General features: G+C 36.7%; 3 protein-coding genes across 4 annotated transcripts in view; 1 reads left to right on the top strand and 2 right to left on the bottom strand.

Moving 5' to 3' along the window:
* Positions 1–6769: 6769 nt before the first annotated feature.
* LOC135075292 (transmembrane protein 199) lies at positions 6770–8275 on the bottom strand. The gene is made up of 2 exons (XM_063969685.1): positions 7627–8275; positions 6770–7204 (listed from the first exon to the last, which is right to left on the bottom strand). Exons 1-2 carry the CDS (start codon positions 8273–8275, stop codon positions 6897–6899), a joined length of 957 nt encoding a protein of 318 aa, XP_063825755.1. The 3' UTR covers positions 6770–6896.
* Positions 8276–8277: 2 nt separating this feature from the next.
* On the bottom strand, positions 8278–9383 carry LOC135075300 (biogenesis of lysosome-related organelles complex 1 subunit 5). Of its 2 annotated transcripts, none has more exons than XM_063969695.1 (4): positions 9326–9383; positions 9040–9122; positions 8553–8741; positions 8278–8454 (listed from the first exon to the last, which is right to left on the bottom strand). In XM_063969695.1, the coding sequence occupies exons 1-4, from the start codon at positions 9342–9344 to the stop codon at positions 8278–8280; spliced, it is 468 nt and encodes a 155-aa protein (XP_063825765.1). In that variant the 5' UTR covers positions 9345–9383. The 2 variants fall into 2 exon arrangements, with proteins under 2 accessions (XP_063825765.1, XP_063825776.1); XM_063969706.1 differs by having other exon boundaries at positions 9281–9342.
* Positions 9384–14095: 4712 nt separating this feature from the next.
* LOC135076721 (arfGAP with SH3 domain, ANK repeat and PH domain-containing protein) overlaps positions 14096–24705 on the top strand; it is a 63206-nt gene continuing 52596 nt past the window's right edge. Inside the window, exon 1 of the mRNA XM_063971145.1 lies at positions 14096–14435. Coding sequence (XP_063827215.1) covers positions 14310–14435 — 126 coding nt within the window. The 5' untranslated portion in view covers positions 14096–14309. The remainder of the gene's footprint in view (positions 14436–24705) is intronic.

Below are 24705 nucleotides of genomic sequence, written 5' to 3'. Positions count from 1 at the left end.
TCAAACTTGCTTCCAAACAGCGACTTCAGTCGATAAATTCCAATACTTTTTTTTTTTTTTTTCTTCTTTATGGCTCTCGCGGATTGCGTTTAGCCACGACGGGGTTCTTGATTTTTGCGTTCAGTTTTGCCATAAGTTTTGCGGACATTGCGTTTAGACAGGGTGGGATTGGGTTAAAGTTAAAAGGTAGGGAAACGAATCAATTACGGAAGGAAACGGAACAAAGGATGGTTTTCATAGGATCAATTTAGGTGTGATATAAGTACAAAATAATAAAAATAAAATAATATTTACATAAGTACAATATACATTACTATTTACAATTTTATATTATTATGGGTAATAAATTCGGCTAGGATATTATAAACATCAATGTTATTGGTATATTATTATAATAGGCAAGTGATAGATGTAGGAAAAGGAATTTTAATGGCTAAAAGAGAACTAATAAAAGAGGAACGATCATATAGGCAACAGTAAAAAAATATGTGATTTAAGTCTCCGACGCCAGAACCACAAGTGCACGAATCATAATCAAGTACATGAATTTTAGCCAAGTGTGCTGGAGTGCACACGTGACCAAGTCGCATTCTAGTTAAAATGGTAGTAACTGTTTTGGAAAGATTAATTTTAACAAACCATGGTTTACAAAGGATGGATGGTTGAATGAGCTTGTAATGTTTCCCCTTAGATTGGCTAGTGAACTCCCAATTCTCATCCCAGGCAGATTTGAGATAAGCTTTGGGAAGGGCTGCCGTTAAGTCATGGCAATAATTTGTGTACGGATGTATATCTCCACACTCAACCGCTTCATTGGCCAGCTTATCAGCTTTATCATTTCCTGGAATATTGGTATGACTAGGAATCCACGCAAAATTAATTAAATGACTGTTAAGACTACATTTGTGAAGTAATTTCCTGCATTCTGTAATAATAGGATAATTAGTATTGTTCTTAAATGGAAATTTATGTAATGCCTGCAAAGCACTTTTAGAGTCACAAAATATTACAGTTGTGTTTAATTTCATAAGGAGAGCATACTCTAAAGCCTTAAACAGTCCAAAACATTCTCCTGTAAAGACTGATGATTCTGGACGGAGTTTTATTTTCTGGACAATATGATATTGTTTATGGTATGCGCCAACGCCAACATGACCCGTTGGAGAGTGCTTAGATGCATCGCAATAGATATGATGCCAATCGCCCCAGTGTTCGTCTACGATCTGATTGAACTTAATGTTAGCATTGTAGTCATCCTTATGTATGTCTAGGTTGAAATGAATTGTCGGAGTAAGAATAAGGGATTCAAAATTTACAGAAAATATCGGAAGAAAGGAGGTTCTGTGGACTGGGGCTTGGATTGATATAAATTTACGAAAACTAATAATCACACAAGGAGGAGATTTACGTGACCAATAAGAGGAAGTATCAATTAAATCATTAAGTCTGTTGAGTTTGCTATATATAGGATGGTCAGCAAATTGAAGTACACGGAAAAGATACTTGTCACATAAATATTGGCGGCGTAATTTCAATGGGGGCTCAACACATTCAGCTTGCAAGGCATTGATTGGACTCGATTTCATAGCACCAGCTATAATCCTTAGCGCTTTAGATTGAATCGCATCCAATTTACTTAAACCAACTAAATTACAAGGCTCTAGATAGAAACTGCCATAGTCAAGTACACTTCTTATAATAGCATTGTATAAAAGTCTTAATGACGCTGGGTGAGCACCCCACCAGACTCCAGAAACACATCTTAAAATATTTAAAAGCTTTTCAGATTTTGCAGCAATGCTATAACAATGAGGAAGCAATACTTTTTAACTACCCTGAAACGCTTTAGATGTCGCTGCTCCTGTTTCCTTCATATTTTCATTTTTTTCTTAATTAAAATATATTTCAGAATATTGTTAATTACAATGTGAAAACTTTTTTTAAAATGAAATTAATTTGTTTTAATTTAAAACTGAACGGTGACATTTTTTGTTATAATTTACATAATAGAGTAGTAGAAATTACTATTTAACATATGGCAACTTTGTTTTTCCTCCAAAATGGCCGGTGTTGTTTTTGTTAGGTTGAATGCATTCTTGTTTTCTTAGCCATCGTTTATGAGTTCTGTGGCCCTATTAAAGTATTGAAGAGTCGAGTCAAATTCAAGTTCATTCCTTCGTACCTGCTGCTGTTCTGGTTCATCGGAGTTTTGTTCGTTCCTTCGTGAATCGCGAAGAAACTTTCTGTTATGTTCACAAGTGATCTGAGTTTTCTCAAAGTGCAAATGCTTTTTTAGTGTTGTTGAAAACTTTGCGAAAAGACGCTTTTGGTGTATAATATTATGTGTGTTCATAAATAAAGTAAAATTATTAAATTGAAAAGTTTTTGTTTATTTGCATTTCCATGTGCAATGTAGAATTTTTCCAAATCCATTGTTTTGAAAATAATACAATACGTACACCATAAAGATAAATACTTTCAAAATAATGGATTTGAAAAAATTCTACATTGTACATCAAAAAAACAATAATTCTTTGAAGGTTATGAGGGCCTATGTGTGCGTGAACTGTGTGTATGTGTGCGTGGACTTTATGTATGTATGTGTGCGTGGACTATGTATGTATGTGAGCGTTACGTACGTAGGTTAAGTACAGGGAATTTAACACCAGGCTGTCAATTAGTAGGTTCAAAAATTTGACAGAGAGGGTTCTCTATTTCCTATGTATTACTTTTCTCTATGAATACACTGACAAAAAAATAAAAGTCATTCTGAGCTTGTCTGTGGTCTAAATTATAATTAAGTTGTCTTCGAGTATCTCAATAAGGAGAGGGTGTAACAACCATCTACAAAAAAACAAAAAGAATGTGATGTGATGTGAAATGTAAATAACTCGAGTAACTGATTATACACCGTGTTACTTTGCATTCTTGCCATATTCACAGAGATAAAAGTAGGGAACAATACCTATTATTTAAGATAAACAAGAGATAAGATTTTAGTAAATTTGGTTTTTCAGTACAAATCGGAATAAACCAATTTTGTCTCGCACGTTCTATAGGTGCAAGTGGAATAAACCTAGTGGGCGTGGCCTAGTTCTTAATAATCTGTTGTTTTATGGCTCTGGGTACCAGCCTTTTTATCCAGTCATAATAATTATTTTAAAATATTCTTCAGTTGATTTCAGATTTTCCTTTCTACTCTCAGTTTCTACTTTACGGGCTTAGGACCGTCAAAAATACGTAATAATTATTAGGGTTTTAATTAATTTTAACATTGTACCCTATTTTTTACAAATTAATAAATTAAGTATGAAATGAAATCACCTTATTCACAATTAATTATTTATTTATAAGTTCCTACTTACAAAGTTTACGTACTGCGAAGCAAGTGTTCAAAGTGTCCTCCGTTCTGATGAAGGCACAGTCAAGCACGGCGAAGCGTAGGTTTTCCGCTTTAGTTTTCGCAACACATAAACGTTTTGTCTCACAGTTTCACTAAAACAATCCTTTCATGTAACGCGTTTACACTGTTTATCTCTTCTGCGCATACCAGTCGTTTCAAGTCGCCAAAAATCCATTGGTGTCAGGTCCGAGGATCGTGGTGGTCAAGTTACTGGACCACTCGTCCAATCCACTGTTCACCAAACGTATTATTCGCGCACTTGACGTCCTTATTGTGGGGGAGCACCATCCTGCTGCTAGTAGAGCATTTGGTGTAACGCTAAGGGTACGTCATCAAGCATTTCGTCTAAGACGTCTTGCAGACACTCCAGGCACCATTTTGATTAAATTATTCGTTGTTTGAATACACTTCAGACATTTTTGTATAATTTTTAACGTGATTTGTGATTGATGGATTTCTCAGTTTTTTACAAGTGTCAAAAAGACATTTTAAAGACAATAGATTGCAATAGATATTTAAAAATACAATAAAAAGTAAAAAAGTCTTCATCGCCATCGCCAACAAGTGATGTGCATGCGTTACGATAATTAGTGATGTGTTTAACAGATTGTCGATAAAATAAAATACTCAAGATTAAAAAAAAATTTTTTCGGGCATTATATTTTAACGGATTTGTGATCAGTATCAGTAATATAGTCACCTCTGTAAATATGGCAAGAATGCAAAGTAACACCCTGTATAGGTGTACCAGAATCTCATGGCAAATAAAAATATTGGAAAAGTGTGTTTTTCATATGGCAATTGTCTATGGTTTAATTGTCACCTGTCAAAGAAAATTATGAAATCTGTCAGCCGCTGCAAAAATTTTGTAATCTCTTCTTGACTATTTCTTATTTTTGTGAAAAAGTCGAAAAATCTCAAGCAAGTCACATTGTTTTCAATGTGAATTGAAAAATAAGGCATAATTCAAACTCAATCTTTGATTCTAAAGCGCGTCGTCGAGTTGACAGTAAGTTGGACTGAAATGTTTTGATACATTTAGTTTATTACCCAACTGCGTCAGAAAGAGGGTTATGTATTTATATTATAATTACATAATAGCTGCTTTATCGGGGTTTTCAGGTATATCTCACAAATTGGTGCAGAAGAATGGTCAAAATGTTGTGACCATGTAAAGAAAATTGAAAAAGATTTCATCATGCAAGATTGAATAATGGAGAAGTTTCCAATTTTTTCCTTTTAAATAAACTTGAAATAAATATAAGTAAAACTAATAATAACTGTGAAAGAATCATGAAAATATCTCTACAAATAAATAAGTTACAGGGCTCTAAAGTTGCGAATAACTATTCACGCCATTTTGATCGGTGTATTCACAACAGTCATTCGAAGTACAAACAGTAAATCAACCCTGATCCAGTGCTGTTGACAGATCCATTTTTTTTAATCTAGCAGTTTTTAATTTTTCAGCTAGGGTCACTCAAGATTCTTTTTTAGTAAAATTTTGTAACCTTTTTTTAAATTATCCCAGACCTGGCCATATACAAAAAGAACGGCACCGTGTATGTTTCAGTTCCACGCGAAAATATGTAGGTAATTTAAATAATTAATTTCCCAGACATTTCTTGATCGATTTAAAAAAAAACTTCACCGTCTTTTTAGTTTTGGTATATATTTAAATCTCATTCAGAAATAATTATAGTGTTTTTAACATCAGTAAACTTCTCCATTGAAATGCTGGAAGAGCAATTTATTTACAATACCTCTTTATCTTGATCATCTATTGAAGAACAAGAAATGCAAGTGGAGTTCTTAGAATCGTTTTCTAGTTCTCAATGAAGTGATAAGTTAAAAGTATGATGCATAATAAAATTAGTTACTTAAAGTAATATACGATTTATTTATTTTTCAAGACATTTTCCAATGTTAAAAACCCGATGTATAACAACATTCTTCATACACATACCTACCTAAAATGTATATTCGTACTTCATGTTCATTAATATTAAAGTCATAAAAGTAAAAAATTTAACAGTATCAAGATCGTTTATTCCAACTTCCCCAGTATTGCTCTCAACAAAGTTTATTTTCCCTATTTGCCATGAGATTCTGGTACACCTATATAAGTAAACATTTGCTCGTGGAACCGTAAGTGGTCGCATCAGACTTCTATTCGCTATTGTGTCTCAATCACATTTACTTGGTACTTAATAAAGGGCCACAGGGAGAATCACAAAAGCATTTTTTCGTGGCACATACATAAACTAAAACCTTAAACCTTAGTTTGACTCCCCTAATACAAGAATTGCTATTTAATTTGCTAGTTCATTTCAGCTAAATTAAATTATGACTTCTCCTTTTCTCAATGTTTATGTGCCCATAGACAAAAGTGGATGTTGGCGGACGCATTGACTTTAATCTGTAGACATGACGCAGCAAATTTATAAAAGGGCTTGTACCTATGAAGCTAAAGATAAAAATGGAGGCCACACTTGGAACAACAACTTGAGTCAAATACCTACTTATCTCTATCTCGCTCTCTGTGGGCCGACCTCTCTTCTTAGTGTGGACTGTAGTATTGCTATCTCCTTATTGAAATCTCCTAAAACTCACTAACCAAATCAGAAGTTAAACAAATAAATAATTAAATATTTGAACTACGATTACCTAGTTAAATTAAAAATCACAAAATTGTCGGCCGTTCAGGCTTAATGTGTTGGCGAATCAGGGAATTACAATTCCAATTCCTGGGAAATCGGTACCATGTGGCAACATCGGCCCAATCCGGCCCATCATGGCGGTTGTTTACTATTTTGGTTATTAATGCAGTTAATTTCGTTTGAGATTTTTTACAGGACATAATCATTGTTTTATCACAAGAAATGGTGCAAAATTTTGTAGTGCGTGGTTGCGGTAGTACGTGGTGTCCTAGAATTCCTGGAAATGACTTAAGATTCCACGCGTAACTGTTTATTTCGTGATTTCCGACATTGGATCATTGTAAACATTTTTCACAGAATTTACACTTATAATTTAATGATACCTATGTCAAAAAATAAAGATTTTACATTGAGTTTCATTGACTTTTAGCATTTTTATTTTTTGTTTATTTAGAAAGTGAGAGTCTGCCTACAGAGAGCGAGATAGTGATACAAAGGTTGTGCTTCAAGTAGGTAATCGGAGTGTGGCCTCCATTTTTTATCTATAGCTTCATGCATGCTTGTACCCAGAGCCTAAAACTTAAAAAAAAAGTTGCAAATTGATAAACCATCAAGAGATGGCGCTATTTTCGAATTTCAAGTGATCTTTTCAAATTCGTAGAAAATATTTTTTCAAATGCTACAGCAATAAAATAAAACTCATACCTACATAGGTTTAGATTGTATTATATCAATAAAATGATTACTTATCTCATAAAACACTAACGCTAAATAACATTGTTTTTATAGTTAAACATAAATGTTTAAATAGGTATTTGAAATGCCTTTTCACTTTAATCTTGATGTGGTTTATCAATACTTTTTCTTATTCTATTTTCATTAAGCTTTTCATCAGCAAACTTTGGTGGTCCTCCTAATTGGGTGGTTTCTGGCACACTCAATTCTTCATTAAGTTTTTTAGCAAGGAAGTATATTTCTGCTAAAGCTATAACTAGAGCACACATAACACCAAGGAGCAACCGAAATCCAAAATCTAGGTTGCCAACCATCCATTCAACACCTCTGAAGCCAAATAAGAATCCAGCGAATATGGATATGATAAATTGTCCAATTGCAATCAATTGCCGATTCATTTGTTTTACTGAAAAAAAAGAAAGAAAAACATGAGATAAAATATGTTGAACACAGACCAATTTCAGTCTGATTCATGAATTAATAATATAATAATAATAAATAATAATAAAATGTTTATTGCCAATAAATATTAATACAAAATATTCTTATAACTAGCGGCTTCTGCACTAAGCATAGCTTGTATCGCAGTAGCCTTTTTAAGTTTTTACATATGTATTAACTTTACTTTGAGGTCTGGGAACACAAATTCAGGCAATTTATTACTGTAGTTAAATTAAGATATAAAAATATAAAACGTGGTATCAAAAAAAAATAGTTACAAGGCTTAAAATGAGGTCAATGTTTAAAAATAAAAATCAAAAAACCAAGACCAGTGAAGTGGACAGTATGATGACAATAAAACATTTGATATTTTGAATCTCTACTTACACTGATATGAAATACTATCTTCTGGAAACCGCATCCTAACATTATCAACACCTTTTGTCATTTTCCTGTACTCCCTAGCTTCTTGCTGGGCTCTGAGTTTGACACATCTTGCCTCCAAGTCTGGGTTTCTTTTTAGTACCTGGTTTTCAGGAAGTGCAATTTGGGATTCTTCTAAGAGTTTGTGTAGGTGAGGGGTGTCTGGATCTTTGGTTCTTTTTTCTTTTAGGTATACATACAGCCACTCAATGTCTGATGTTGATATGAAGGGACCTTCCAATTTTTCTTCAGAGTCTTTTTCTTCTCCTTTTGTTTTAACCTCAAGTGATTGTGCACTGTTGCCAATGTCATTGCCCTTTTTATCAGCAGATGGTGGAGGCTCCAGCTTTGAATTTTCATTATTTTTATTTTCATCTTCAACAGTTTTAGTGAACTGATTTAAGATTTCAATTTCCTTGTTAGTTAGATTTACATCAACAGGTTTAAAAGTCTCATTATCCTTGGTTTTCTCCTTGTAGCTCTCACCATTGCCAATTTTTCCAATATTTAATGGAACATTTTGATTGAATGATTGCCCCTTTATGAAATCTAAAAATTGTTTTGATGGATATATTTTTAAGCTGGTATCTACAAGGCTCCCTTTGAGGTCCATATTTAGTTATTGGCTATGTTTAACTTGTGATTTAAATCTGCGTACAAATCCCTCAATTCTTCTTCTTTTTCTTCAAATGCGTTGTCAATTCTCTTGCACTTAAAGTTCATATCATCAATGAATTGATCCCATTCTTTTTGCCGCTTTTCACGTTTTTGAATTCTTCTTTGTTCACAGTCCTGAAACACATAAGAGCAAATCATAAAACTAAGTGCATAAATAAAAATAAATAAAAGTACTTCATCCATCACTATTGAAATTTTTTTTTTTTACATACTTTGTGCACTTCTAAGTACTCTTTTTCAATATTGTCACAAAGTTGCAGTGCTTGCTCAAGTTTTTCATTCAGAACAGGTAGTGAATGTTCAGCGCTTTTGCTTATTTTTTCAACTTGGTTGTCTTTTATTTCTGTCAATTTCTCAAGTATGGAAAACAAGTTTTCTACTTCACGATCTCCTCGCTTCTCCTGAAACATGAGTAATTTATGTTAGTAATTTAATCTGTGTGTGACACATAGAAAAATTGCAAGTAATGGCCAATATTGTTGATAATGGCTGATGAAATTTGTAATCATGTACATATTTATATGTTGAAATAAAATCTAGTATGCAAATGCATGGCTAAAGACCAGCTGTATATAAGTTTGAAAAATCGTTTAATATAAAATTATCTGTTTTATACGGAAGGTAAGTAATAAGTCTTACAAGGGGTGTGAAAGTGAAAATATTATTGGTGCAACAGTTTGCCAAGAAGTCTTTACTTACCTCAAACTCTTTCACCATAAACTTTATTTCACCATTTAGAAAAGGACGGTGGTCAAACAGTCTCGACCAGACTTCACCAACTTCTGTAAAAAGGATTTCACCAAAATCACCAAAAATGAGATTACCTAAACTTTATTTGCTTTATATTTTTACTTGGGTCCAATGTCTCAAAGAGAATAACAGCAAACGAGAATGAAAATGCGAATTAACTATAATTTGATAGCATTGATATAATGTTTACCTTCCCACGAAATTAACTTTTTATAAAATTAAAATTGGCACAAACCTCGTGACAGCTCCGTCATTCTTTTTGTCGTAAAAATACTCACTCATTCACTCACAACGTCAACAAATCATTTCATCATTCATTCAGACATGATAAGTCATTCACTTCCGGTTAAGAATGTTACCAAACCAAAAAATATTTTCATATTATGAGATCTTATGACCTGAATGTCTCCAACTTCCTCATTGGCCCTAGAGCAATTCCAAGTATACCATCAATAAAAGCCTAATTAGAGTCATCAAACCTCTCAGTCATTCAATTAGAGCCATTAGAACTTCATAACTATGAGTTGTTTTCTGTGTGTAAGCTGAGGACACGTGTCCCCAGCTGACATATCTGTATCTTCGTAAATATTTATGCTACGATAATGTATTATACCTCAAAAATTACAGTCGAATCCAAATAGTAGGCTTTCCACTTTTCAAGACTTTAGCTCAAATACTGTTAAAACCACGATCAAAAAACTATGTGCGAGCTGGAGTACCGTGTCTCCAGCTTACACATCTGTATCTTTGTAAATATTTAAGCTACATCAATGTTTTATATCTCATAAATTAAAGTCGAATAAAAAAACCCGACTTCAAATCTTTCAAAGCTTTATCTCGAACCGTTTTCGAACTACGAACCGATATGTATGTGTAAGCTGGTGACACGTAACACACGGTGGATTATTAAAACCGTATAAGTTAGAGTTGCGTTTTAAAGATCAAATAATTCGTTATAATTAAAGTACACACGAGACATAATTTCAAATCTCTAGGCCTCTTAGTTTCAGAATTAAAAGCCAAAAACTATTTTCCCGCCAAATAATTCAAATAATGTGGGTCGACTGCGACGTTGCCGTTCCGTGCGTCCACTAGAGCAGTCGAATTTGAACCTAAAAACTAGTAGCGTTTGAATCATTTTTATTTGTAGTTTAAATCATTTAATTTCGATTATAAGAATTTTAGACTAGGAGCCGGCTGATTTGTGTATTAAGTACCTAATAACCTATATTTTATAAATAAATAATAATAAATAATGGTTGAGTCCCGGGAAAGGACGTAGGATAGATTTTATCCCGGTTTTTGAAATATGATAAAGATTTTCATCATCATCATAAATCATCTGAAAATTATAAATAACTTGAAAAAATCGAGTATTCGGGTAGCCCTAGTGATACTCTACCTCTGGGCTTCGGCTTGACAGTACTTTTTGGGAAACCTTGTATACAGGGTGTTAGGTAAATGGGTATATGAGCCGACACTAGCCCATGTTAACATGGTCATATAAATGGTCTGGTGAAGTCAGAAAATTGATATCTTCATTTTAATAATTTTAATTTCCATACTAATCGTATTTTATAAAATTTATTTTGTATGAAAATTAAAAAAATTAAAATGATGATATCAAATTTCTGACTTCACCATACCATTTATATGACCATGTTAACATGGGCTAGTGTCGGCTCATATACCCATTTACCTAACACCCTGTATACAAGGTTTCCCAAAAAGTACTGTCAAGCCGAAGCCCAGAGGTAGAGTATCACTAGGGCTACCCGAATACTCGATTTTTTCAAGTTATTTATAATTTTCAGATGATTTATGATGATGATGAAAATCTTTATCATATTTCAAAAACCGGGATAAAATCTATCCTACGTCCTTTCCCGGGACTCAACCATTATTTATTATTATTTATTTATAAAATATAGGTTATTAGGTACTTAATACACAAATCAGCCGGCTCCTAGTCTAAAATTCTTATAATCGAAATTAAATGATTTAAACTACAAATAAAAATGATTCAAACGCTACTAGTTTTTAGGTTCAAATTCGACTGCTCTAGTGGACGCACGGAACGGCAACGTCGCAGTCGACCCACATTATTTGAATTATTTGGCGGGAAAATAGTTTTTGGCTTTTAATTCTGAAACTAAGAGGCCTAGAGATTTGAAATTATGTCTCGTGTGTACTTTAATTATAACGAATTATTTGATCTTTAAAACGCAACTCTAACTTATACGGTTTTAATAATCCACCGTGTGTTACGTGTCACCAGCTTACACATACATATCGGTTCGTAGTTCGAAAACGGTTCGAGATAAAGCTTTGAAAGATTTGAAGTCGGGTTTTTTTATTCGACTTTAATTTATGAGATATAAAACATTGATGTAGCTTAAATATTTACAAAGATACAGATGTGTAAGCTGGAGACACGGTACTCCAGCTCGCACATAGTTTTTTGATCGTGGTTTTAACAGTATTTGAGCTAAAGTCTTGAAAAGTGGAAAGCCTACTATTTGGATTCGACTGTAATTTTTGAGGTATAATACATTATCGTAGCATAAATATTTACGAAGATACAGATATGTCAGCTGGGGACACGTGTCCTCAGCTTACACACAGAAAACAACTCATAGTTATGAAGTTCTAATGGCTCTAATTGAATGACTGAGAGGTTTGATGACTCTAATTAGGCTTTTATTGATGGTATACTTGGAATTGCTCTAGGGCCAATGAGGAAGTTGGAGACATTCAGGTGATCTTATGAGTTTGAAAAAGACTGAGACTTAGGCTGAGTTGCACCATCATAATTTTAACTTTGACAAACGTCAAAAATCTGTCAAACTCCATACAAAAAGCACCGGTTATGTCATAGTTACCGTCAAAATAAGGTGGTGCAACTCAGCCTTGGGGTCGATAGGGGTAAAATAAATTCATTCGAATTTGCACATTTTAACAAATTAATGCAATGTTTTACAACTTTTTCGGTTCTTACAACATCTTTATCACATTATAAAATGCATGAAAAAAAGCGAGTGGTCGGGGGGTCGCAAAACATTTTTTCATACTTGGGGATCGTGTCATGAAAAAGGTTGAAAAAACTGGCTTTTACCCGTGGTCCCCCTAACATGTCCCCCTGGTGGGTCCACGGGTAATTTTTTTACCCGTTGTCCCACCGTTCTGAACAGTGTTTGCCAGTGGGTCTCTACGGGTAATTTATTTTAACCTTGGTCCCACCGCACTAAGTGGCAAACATTGCATGTCACCTAGGTATCTATAATAATTATAAAAAAAATCTATAATTAATTAAAGAAAATAATTATAGGTAGGTACTGCACCATGAATAAAACTTAAGAATTAATGGACAGAACGACTTAGACGTTAGACAGAATGTCTACCAATGTCAAAGTTTGTACTATCAAGGAAAGGTATTATTAACATCATCATCATTCATCCACAGGATGTCCACTGCTGAACCTGAACCTAAAAAAAAACTGCTGGCTTTTAAAAAGCACTTTTACACGTTCCAGTAATAAACCCTACCACTGCTTCCGGACAATAAATAGGCCAATATGGTGAGAAGAAGCAGCGCAAGAAACTCAGTCACTATTGTCAGCCTCTTTTTCAAGGTTTTACAGACTTTAAAAAATACATAGTTATCAATATTTTATGCGAGCTAGACAGATAAGCATCCCATTTGTTCTTTTTAATAATCATCGACTTTATAGTAGCCCTTTTTAGGGTTCCGTAGCCAAATGGCAAAAAACGGAACCCTTATAGATTCGTCATGTCTGTCTGTCTGTCCGTCCGTATGTCACAGCCATTTTTTTCCGAAACTATAAGAGCTACTGTTGAAACTTGGTAAGTAGATGTATTCTGTGAACCGCATTAAGATTTTGATGCAAAAATAAAAAAATAATAATAAATATTGGGGGCTCCCCATACTTAGAACTGAAACTCAAAAATTTTTTTTTCGTCAAACACATACGTGTGGGGTATCTATGGATAGGTCTTCAAAAATGATATCGAGGTTTCTAAAATACTTTTTTTCTAAACCGAATAGTTTGCGTGACAGACGCTTCCAAAGTGGAAAAAAGTTGCCCCCCCCCCCCTCTAACTTCTAAAACAAGAAAATGAAATTACACATTGACAATGAAATTATACATTACTATAAAAACTACCAACGAAAATTGTTTTGAACGAGATTTAGTAAGTAGTTTTTTTTTAATACCTCGTAAATCGTAAACCGCTTATTACCGCGTAATCTTTCATACAAATAAAATTAAATAAAATTAATTTTAATTTCATAAATCAATGGTACGGAACCCTTTGTGCGTGAGTCCGACACGCATTTGGCCGGTTTTTCATTAAGGTACTTTTAATAATTATGTGCTATGAATTTATTAATGGGCAGTTCTGCAACAGTTAGTGGTAATTTATTCTCCCTGAATGTATTTCATTATTAACCGGTTTCAACGCCTTTATGCTATTCACAGGAGATTGTTGATCCACCTTAGCATAACGAATAAATACTACTACCTATAATTTTTAAATACATACCTAATATTATACATAACATAGTAACAGTACCTAACACACTGACCCATCACTGAAATTAAAATTATAATTTCATTTTCTGACCGGCTGGGAATCGAATCCGGTACCTCTCGACAGGCATAGTAGTCCGTTCCGTACCACTACACCACACGGCCGTCAAGAGTCAGTGTTATTGTAAAAGTTGGGTCTATCGTACTGCTACAAACCACAAATGTCTCGTGACAATTTTAACACTTAGAATTTCGAAATGTTCGAAAAGTACAAATTCTCTTTTAGTTTTTAAGAATTTGGGAGATTTCTAGATTAGTACTTGCAACACTGATTGAACACTCATTCGAACTTCCGGTGAAATGGATCATTCTTCTTGTTCATTCCTTCTTAGTTCAGCATTCTATCTCGCTTTTACAATATTTGCATTTCATTCTTTCTCAACTCAATCAATTTTTAGTAATTCATTCATCATTGTTGAGATGGGTGGAGAATTCGTGTTGAACGTTGGAATTTTGTAGATGTGATATTGTTTTTATTTGCGCACTTGTGTTGTACGCGAGGATGTGTTTAGTTATTTTTGCATCGTTCGATAACTGTATTGTGTGATACAATTGATACGAATGTGTTGGGATTTTTAATTGTGCAGATTTGTGTGTGTAGTGGTAATCATGCCGGGTCTCATAGGTATCGGCGAATTTATTGAGGAAACTCGAGAAGACTACAGTTCGCCGACTACATCGACGTTCGTTTCGCGAATGCCACAATGCCGCCAGACAATCAACGCTTTGGAAGAGGTAACATTGTTTAACAATTAAACATGTTTTGATATTCTCCAATCAACAAAAGAAAAAGTAGTGCAGTCAGCAGTAGGTATTTTGTTTGGGCTACTTGCTGGTACTTCCAAGTCCAACGCAGCTACGCAGCGCAAATACGTACCTACATATTTTCCTACTTGTATTCTACACTGTAGGCTACACAGAATATTGGTTGGATTCTATAATTCAGCTGATGATAATTTTGTTGATTGATTGTAATCAACATTTTTGTTTTTATGTCGTTTGCTTGAGTAGTGAATAGTGATGTACCGATTGTGTACCAACGGTAAAATGTACCTAAGGTCAACCCAAATAAATTATCGTACTGTTTTAAAATACCGAATTTATTAAAAAAAAAACCGCCTGCCATTAACATGCGTTACACAATTATTGTAGGTACCTACACTAATTAATAATCAGAGCAAACATTGGATTTCATCTTGTAAGTAGGTAATATTATTTACTGCATCGAATGTACCTACTACTGCTATTTCTATTTATTTATATTAACCGGCAGACAGTGGTGACTGAGTTTGTTGCGGCGCTTCTTCTCAGCACTTGCCAAATGTTGGTCTCGAAGCGCTGGTAGGGTAAAAAGATTATGAGACATGTAGAGGCTCCTTAAGAGCAAAATGACGATTTGTAAGAACTATTTATTAGTCTAAACAAATAAAGAAATTTTGACTTTGACTTTGCATAAATAATTAATTTTGGTCCCTGCCTGATAATCTGTTGACTTGGCATTAGATCTTGAGATCTTTAGGTAAATTAGGTACCTACATACGAGGTATTACCTACTTACATCAAATTAAATCATGATGGCCCATAACCAAGCCAATATTTTTTTTAAACAAGTTTTTCTGAAAAATCATTTAATAATATGAAAATAAGTTAGGTAACTCTCCTCATTCAATGACTTCATGTAAGTAAATAATGATAATATAATTTCTACTACATTACTAACTTTAAGCTGTACCTACATACCTACATACACATCGACATGACGCGATCGGACAAAATAGGTACGAAGTTATTCTTCTTATCGGCATCGCATTATCGCATACTACTACCTAATAATTATTGCATGTCCTGGACAAGGACCACTTCTCACCATCCACATTAGTAGCATAGTATACCCCAGCTAAAAATCGATAGATCAGTCAGATGGTGCACTATGCAACACTATCACCTATCACTGACCACTGGGGATGTTTACCTACTTAATTTGACGAATTAAATTTATGCTAGTAGGTAGGTATGTACTAGCTTTCCGCCCGCGGCTTCGCCCGCGTGGAATTTTGTCTGTCACAGAAAAACTTTATCGCGCTCGTCCCTATTTCAAAAACCGGGATAAAAACTATCCTATGTCCTTTCCCGGGACTCAAACTATGTCCCTGCCAAATTTCATCAAAATCAGTTCAGTGGTTTAGGCGTGAAAGAGAGACAGACAGACAGAGTTACTTTCGCATTTATAATATTAGTATCTAGATTACCGAATCCTAGGTACAGCTACCTACCTAATCTATTTTCTTTTCGATGATGATACGGTTTTTGGCGTATTGCCAATCGGAATTCGGAATTACCATTAATCTAATAGGTGGCGTATATTGGCGCATCACTAATCACTTTTAATGACAAAAAAATTGCAAATATTTGAGTTCATTTATAAAACTCGTCGAGTGAGTAAAAAACTGTTGTTTTTTTGCCTACGTTTTTAATTGTATTTTTATGAACTTTTGGCGAGAATACCGCTATTTCTTAGCGATTGCCGGAATTCACCATAATGTTTATGACGTGGTTGTAACACTTGTTACGCGACCATTAAAAGCTAAGTTAGTCTTAGCACAGAATAAGTAATAGTACAGGTACAGAAGGATTACTCCGCAAGACGATTTAAATAAATGAGAGTCTTGCTACGACGCGATACAGTGGAATTCAGCTCGCACAGCACTACGTACCTACAATTTTATTCACCTACAAGTTTTGTCTCTTTCTATCGCGTGCCTCTGAACTCTTCTTACGCTGTTAGGGTTGCTGTCTAGTGAAAAAATAATTAATCTACTTATTTGTAATGAGGTACGTATGTAGGTAAGTATGCATTCATTATGGAAAACCTTGGGAGAGGCCTTTGTCCAGCAGTGGACGTCATTTGGCTGAAACGAACGAACGCATTCTGAGCAGTAGTCATAGTAGGTTAGGTTCCTATACTATCCTAAGAATTATTGATTACCTACATGGCCAACATACCTTTCAGCGTCTTTGGGAAGCGAAAAAAAAAGATAAATCCGGTAGATTTCTTTTCGAATTTAAACACCCGAACGCCGCACAATATTTCTTTCTCTTTATGTCCATTTTCAGGGGGGGGGAGTTGCCAATACTCGCCACGCTTGGCAGGCTACAACCGTGCGATGTGGAAGTCATTGGGGGAGGCCTATGTTCAGCAGTGGACGTCCTGTGGCTGAAATGATGATGATGATGATGATGATGATGTCCATTTTTAAATAATACTTCGATCATAGAATTAGGTACATACTACAACGCACGCCAGCGTCCTGACGGGCGCGCGCGTGACACTCGACTGATATAATACCCGCCGGCGGGGCGCTTCGCTGTAGGTAATTATCGGATGTACCGCGCGGAGTGAGCCAGGCCTGGTCTTAGTTGTCGGGATTAACATCTTGTAAAACCTTTTTCTGCAATTTAAAATTACACAAAAAGAAATATCACTATCAGTGCTATGGTGACACATTTTTTCCTCAAACATTGCAATCATTCTGGGCTTAATTCAAAATAAGTTATGCTGAATAGGTACCACCCCCCAACCATCATCATGGTCCTGTAATTGTATCTATGAGCAAGAGTCTGTCAATTGGATTTAATGTGCACGCGTGAACCACAACTACGCCCCTTTTCCGTCACAATCATGAAGCTAACAGATCGATTAGTCGCTTGGTATCATCACTATTATTGTTTATATTGTGGCTGCATAATGTTCTGATAAAGATAACAGTGTTGTGGTCGCCGTGTCCTGATGATTAAATTCTTACTTTAATAATAGCGCAAAAGACGGGGCTTTATACCTCTTAAATGGCGCAAAAATGCTGACAAAAATATTCGAATCAGACTAGGAAACAATTGGACAAAACGTGATGACGAATGCGACGTGAAGTCTCTAATTTAATAATAGGTACAAGGAAAATATCCTAATAGCTTTGTTTCCTGATAAGTTTGTTACGATTTGGGTGGGACTATGCTACGGTTTCATTTGACCGAAGTCTAAGAAGTTGTAAGTAAAAGGGTCCTTGTGCGATTGACACCGCTTACCGCAGTGTATCTCCCTTCGAAAGACCCTCCCGATTATAGATGCATTATCCATTTTAGTAACTTATCGTCTAAATAAATCCGCCAATGTCACGTGGCTTAGCTATTAATATCGCAACACGATGTAGGCCACTGCAGGGTTTCCAGTTTCCTGCGAGAGCCGATACCGTTACGGCGGACGCGGAACATCCGCTAACAACTAAACAAACTGGCACAGAAACAAACGTGCAATGTGGTTTACCGCTGAACCTTATGATGGAACCGGTAGCGAAATACCTAACCTACATAAATTACCAAATTACTTTCCATTAAATAAATAACTTCCATTAAATATAATCCGGGCCTCTTTAAGGCGAGAGTGAATAGGCACTTACAGGGCAGATATGTACCATCCTAGACTGCATCCCACTTAACATCAGGTGCGATTGTGGTCAAATACCTGCCTTGTTATGCATAAAAAAAAATAACTGTTTTCAAAATGACCATGGCGTCGCTTTTCAAAATAGTCCTTGATTTGAAGTTTGCACTCAGTAACTTGAAGACAAAGACAAAGACAAAGACATTTATTTGCAAAGAATAGGTTGATACAGATAGTGTTGTAAATACAAAGTGCTCTATTCTGCTAAAATACATTAACATGCAAATTTTTTGTCCAGAAATTCCTGAACACTGTAAAAGCAGGAAGTGGTTAGCCATTCCCTAAGCTTTCTGGTCATTACTTTTGCAGGACCTATTTTAAATCTTTCAGGAATTTTGTTATAAACCTTAATGCACATAGAATAACAATTTTTATGACAAAGTGCGATTTTTGGGCAGAAGTCAAATACTAGTCTATTTGCTGACCTTGTGTTTCTCGGGTATACCTCAGCAGCAGTTTTAAACAATTTTGGATGTTGTGTTACAAATTTGTAAATTTCAAGTATGTACATCCCGGGAACAGTGAGTATGCCTAGTTTCACAAATAATGGTTTACATGTTTCAAAGGGCCCTTTACAACATAGAGCTCGTATGCATTTTTTCTGAGCTATGAAAACCCTTTGTATATCGGTACCATTTCCCCAAAGTATGAGCCCATAGCTTATAACAGAAGCAACATATCCGTAGTAGGCACTTAACGATACACTCAGAGAAGTAATTCTAGTCAATCTTCGAAGGACGTAAACAAATCTATTAATTTTTTTACACACATTGTCAATATGGCATGAAAAGTTTAAGTTTTTGTCCAATAAGATACCTAAAAATGTCAAATTATTTACGTGGTCCAAGGTTATTTCATTATTATAATTTATGTCCATTTTAATTTCTTTACGTCCTTTTACATTGAATTGTATATATTTCGTTTTAGCTAAATTAGCAGTCAGATTATTAAGGTTTAGCCATTTCATTATGTCATTTATAGTATTGTTAATGTCATATTCATAGAGATTTAATTTGTCAGCGTTACATTTGATTATTACGGAAAGATCATCTGCAAATAAAATACACCTATGTTTGGTAGCAGATGGTAAGTCGTTTATATAAAGTAAGAAAAGTAGCGGTCCCAAGACGCTGCCTTGGGGTACACCAAATCTGTTAGATTTGTAAGTAGATCGGCATGTGCTATTTTCGTGATTTGATTTGGTTATTTCAACACACTGGTGTCTGTTCTCCAGATATGTTTTAAACCACTGTAGCGCGTTTCCACGTACTCCATATACTTCTAACTTATCCAGCAATATGTCATGAACTACCCGATCAAAGGCTTTAGACATGTCAAAAAAAAGCGCAGTAGCACATTGTTTTGAATTTAGGCCAAGGACAACTTCATGGACCAGGTTGAAGCAAGCCAGAGTAGTGGATTTTCCTTTTTGGAAACCATTTTGTTCTGGATTGATAATGTTAAACTTTAGACAAAATTTCATTAGCCTAGCTTGCATAGCCTTTTCAAATATTTTTGATAGCACAGGTATCAACGTTATAGGGCGATAGTTACCAATTTCAGACGTGTCCCCTTTTTTGTATATGGGCTTAACTATAGAAAACCTCAATTTTTCAGGAAACTGTCCTGTCTCAAAAGATAAGTTAATGAGATATCTTAATACAGGAGCTAATTCATGGCTACAGTATTTTAAAATTTTTGTAGGAATTTCATCATACCCACATGCATTAGAATTTTTAAGAGACTGGATTAAATTTATCGTCTCTTTTACATTTAAAGGTTCCAAGAAGAGGGAGTTAGGAGTAGATTTTAAATTAGTTAATACTTTTCTTTTTCTATCGTTGTCATAAATAAATTTGTCACCACATATGTCAGTATAATAGTCGTTAAAAGCTTGAGCTATTTTGTTTGTATTTGTTATAATATTACCATTTAAGTCAATCTTTGAAATACCTAGCTTCAGTTCGCGGTTTTTTGTTTCATTGTTAATGAGAATCCATGAGGCCTTGCATTTATTCTGACTATTTAGTAAAAATTTATTACTACAATTTTTTTGTGCCGTTGAAATACATTTTTTGAGTATTTTACAATATTTTACATAGTTTTCTTTTTTAGTTTTGTCAGTATTTCTATAAGAGGCAAAGCGAAGCAATCTTTTCCTTTTAGTAGATATTTTTAAGCCTCTTGTGATCCATTTTTGTTTTTGAGGTTTATTATTAATTTTTAACTTTACCTTTGGAAAACACAAATTATAAAGCAAACACAAAGTTTCATGAAATATATTAAATGCTTCGTCCATATTTTTCTCTTGGCATACCTCGGAAAAAGTCAATGATTTCAGGTAGTTACAAAATTTGTTTTGGTTTTCATTACAGAAATCTCTTTTATATACAATCCGGTGTTGCACTAATGGCACTTTTTGAACGGGTATACTGAGCATTTGTGCAGTGTCATGGTCAGATAGTTGTAGTGGCAATACTCTTCCGACACCATGTTTTATATTACTAAGTATGTGATCTATACAATTTTCGCCTCTGGAGAGTAAGGTCAAAATTTTTGGCAATATCCATTAAGTAACGAGATTCTTTAGTACATATTAGGGTATTTATATTAAAGTCACCAGTGATAATGATTTTTTTGTTGTTATGTCTCCTAAATATGTCGGTAATTACTGCTTCTAGCTTAGCCAAGAAAGTATTTGCATATTTGTTATGTGAGGAGTATACGCAAAGTATGATTAAGTTATGAGCGAGTACTTCTACCCCACAACATTCAAATATATTTGGTACGACGTATTTACCGAAGCAGGTTAACTCTTTGTAGAGTAGTCCCCGCCTCAGCAGTATACATGTACCTCCTCGTTTTGTTTCTCTACAGTAGGTAGCGGCTAATTCGTAACATTTTAGTGTTAAATTTCTTTCCTCGCCCCTCTTTACAAATGTTTCCGAAAAACAGAGTGCATCCGGTTTAGTTTTATTGTCTTCTAATTCTGACATAGTTATTTGTATTAAATCTTTTTTAGATAAAAAGCTTGCTATATTTTGGTGGAATACAATAAAGGGTTCATTTTTTATGGATTTTTGGTCTTTTTGGTTGTTATGAGTCACGAAAAAAGTTATTTCCTAGGTCAGTCTTATGTGTTACAGATGCAAGCTTTTTAGGTTTAAAGAAGTCTAGTATTAATGTTTGTTTGGTCAATTTAGTTGGTGAGTCATGCGTTGTAGGTTTAGTTTCCCTTGTCGTTCGTCTATTACACATTGAAGTCATTCTTGTAGCACGTATTTGGCGCCTGATAAAATCATAATTTAGGTATTTTCGATCATAATCAATAGAGTCCATTAGTATATTTAAGTAATAGCATGTGTCATGAATATAGCTCTGATAGTGATTTTTGTTCTTAAAAAAGTAACAATTTGAAAACCTTTTACATAACAAAGTAAGCTCTCTATTCAACAATGTACTATTGACATGCCTGCAATTCATTACATTCATTACAATAATTGTCTGATTTTGCAACGATTTCAACAATGTATATAATTCTAATATGGTAATCATTGGATCGCGGTCATTTTCCCCAACACACAATACAAGTTTATCCAATTTATTAATTCCTAGGTTTTGGCAGGTTTTTAATACTTCTACCGTGGGAGCGTCAGGTTTTATAAATGCTGATATTTGGTATTTGTCGCATTTATACTTATTTCTTGTTTTCATTAGAGCTGCTGCAAGTCCGGTGCATTGTTGGGTTCCAATAATAATTATTCTTTGAGCTGAATGTTTTTCGTCGGTGTCATCGTCGCTATGGCTTAATTTATGGAAGGGTTTGCTTTTCTGTAATGGCATAATTACTCATTTTCCTCCATTTCCTATTCTCGCAACTTTACTTCCATTTTAGTTGTCCATAGAAATAATTACGCCAACTCTCGGGTTCGCGATGTTTTTCGGTGTGTTGATGATGGCATCTTTCAAGACCGGATTAAAGGAGTTTCATGAATCACTTTCTCTAAGATATTTACCTATTAATAAATAAATAAATAAATATCCTTGGACATTTTGCGCTGCGCTTCTAGTCCCAAACTAAGCAAAGCTTGTACTATGGGTACTAAACAACGGATATAAACATACATAAATACTTTTTTTTTGCAAATACATACTTATTATACATAGAAAACACCCAATACAAATAAATTGTTCATGCACACAAATGTTTGTACTGTGCGGGAATCGAATCCGCTACCTCCGGAATAGTAGTCCGTTTCGCACCACTACACCAAACGGCCGACGCGGCGACGGAAATAAAAATAGCACAAACTATTTTTAATTTTTAAAAATCTTTGTAATAATATTCTCTGAGAAAATTAAACTACGCATTATTGTTACTTAGGCACGTAGGCAGGGCCGGATTAACCATCTCGGGGCCCCTAGGCACAGCTCGTTTCGGGCCCCCCCTTTTTTTGTCGCGGAGGAAATGCTTTGCGCACTTTCACCACTGCCGGGGGACAGGGTGGTGTGTGGGACTCCCAGCGCCCTAAAAAGTGAAAAGGACGGGGTATACCCACTAAAACCTCCGCGGCGTTCCGTCGTAGCCCAAGTGGGGGTGTCGTGAGTATCCGGCCGTAGCTTTAGACTTCCGAGACACCACGCTGCAGCGACAGCTCGCCTACACGGCGGACCCTACACACCCCCCTTTTGGGGGTCCGACGGGAATGCCCGAAACGCCAAGCCGTTCCCGTCAGACAAAGGTGACAAGGGTACCCCCGCACCCCCGGCCTGCTGGCCGCCACCTGGGGGCAGAGTAGAACGGTCGTACAACCGCCTTCTCCCGCCCCCTTCTCCGCCTGCGGAGCGATGAGGCGAGAGGATCCTTCTGAAGGATGACCTCTTCGCAAAAGGAGGCGACCGCCTTCCAGCATCCTTCGTTTCCCAGCATGGCGTTGACCAGGCTCGGAAGCGAAAGATCCCGGCCCACGACCGCAGTGAGGACACGGCGCTGCTCCTCCCAGCCGGGCAGCCTGTGCAGCCCGCGAGGGTGTGCTGCACCGTGTCATCCGCCGCGCCGCGCATTTGTGGCACAGCGGGGATTCCTCTCACCCGGTTCTATGCAGGTACGAACCGAAGCAGCCATGCCCGGTCAGCACCTGCGCCAGACGGAACGTGAGGAACCCGTGCGGTCGTTCCAACCATTTGTCCAGAACAGGACCAATGGCGTCCAGAGTGCGGCGGCCAAAATGCGCGCGAGTCATGTCTTCATAACGGCGCCGCACCGCTCCGGGGCCGGGCGCCTTCCACGCGACTTCTGGTCTGCCATCCAGTGATAGATGACAGACAAGACCCCAGTTTCTAGCTCCGAAGGAGGAGTACCAGTAGGTCCTTGCGACCCTCTGCGCTATGGCCCGCTGGGATCTGCGCAGAAGGGCAGCATTCTCTCTCTTATTGAGTGCTCTCTCGCAGATTGGAGCGCCATACAGCGCCATGCTCCTCAGAACGCCGGCATAAAGTCGACGACACCTCGTTTGTGGCCCTCCCAAATTCAGGGGAAGCCAACTCAGTGCGCCGGCTGCCTTGAGAAAGCGTGGCGCTAGCCCGTTGAAGTGCGGGCTAAAATGCCACCTCCCGTCAAGCGTGAGGCCCAGATATTTCATATGGCCTTTGACGACAATCCTAACGTCCTCAACGCGTCGGGAGGGGCGCGCTGGCGAGGCCCCGGAAAGAAGAGGGCCTCAATTTTCTCCAGCGCGACTTTCAGGCCGAGGCATCGTATTCTGCGAGCGACTAATGTGCCGCCCGCCGACGCCAGCCGTGCCGCGGCCCCAAATGTCTTCACCGGGCAGTGACCACAGTGTCATCCGCATAGCATATGACACTCATGCCCGCGAGTAGGACGCCCCGCCGGAGCCAGTTGAAGCCTAGGTTCCACAAGAGTGGACCGAGCACCGAACCCTGCGGAATCCCGCGGGCTACGCCGCGCCGTTTGAGCTGGCCGTCTCTGTTAACATACAGGACTTCGCGGTCCCGTGAGTAATCGGCCAGCAGCGCTCAAAGGTACTGAGGCACTCTGTGATCAGTAGCGGCGTAAGGGGGGGGCGGTGGGGGCGGTCCGCCCCGGGTGCCAAGCATCAGGGGGTGACACAAGTCGCGCAGATTAGTACTCACTGGCATATCTGCATGGCAAATCTGCGGTCTATGTCATGATACGGGGGGGTGGGGGGTGTGATCGCCCCGGGTACCAACCCATGCTACGCCGCCACTGTCTGTGATGTTGAAGTGCCTAGAGTATAGTGGAATGAATCAGGTTCCACAATATCGAAATATGACGATTGAATGTGTAAACCAAAATAAGGCGAAGTTTTGAGGTGGTTTGAGTTTTGTTGCATAAAAATAATCTTTAACATTTTTTTTTTTAAATTTTTTAATCGGGAGTGCTGGGCCCCTTGTCATAGTGGGCCCCTGGCCATAGTGGGCCCCTAGGCACTGGCCTAAAGTGCCTTATGGATAATACGGCACTGCACG

This window comes from Ostrinia nubilalis, chromosome 1 (assembly GCF_963855985.1).
Source record: "Ostrinia nubilalis chromosome 1, ilOstNubi1.1, whole genome shotgun sequence".
NCBI lineage: Eukaryota > Metazoa > Arthropoda > Insecta > Lepidoptera > Crambidae > Ostrinia > Ostrinia nubilalis.
This window is presented reverse-complemented; position numbering and strand designations above follow the sequence as displayed.

What these genes read in the sequence shown, in the direction of transcription:
- LOC135075292 (XM_063969685.1), bottom strand. Translation starts at nt 8,275, where the DNA reads ATGGACCTCAAAGGGAGCCTTGTAGATACCAGCTTAAAAATATATCCA. An exon ending in AGATAGTATTTCATATCAGT is followed by an intron (nt 7,205 to 7,626) that starts GTAAGTAGAGAT and finishes CTTTTTTTTCAG; the next exon opens with TAAAACAAATGAATCGGCAA.
- LOC135075300 (XM_063969695.1), bottom strand. An exon ending in TTATGGTGAAAGAGTTTGAG is followed by an intron (nt 8,742 to 9,039) that starts GTAAGTAAAGAC and finishes CTCATGTTTCAG; the next exon opens with GAGAAGCGAGGAGATCGTGA. An exon ending in AGTACTTAGAAGTGCACAAA is followed by an intron (nt 8,455 to 8,552) that starts GTATGTAAAAAA and finishes TATGTGTTTCAG; the next exon opens with GACTGTGAACAAAGAAGAAT.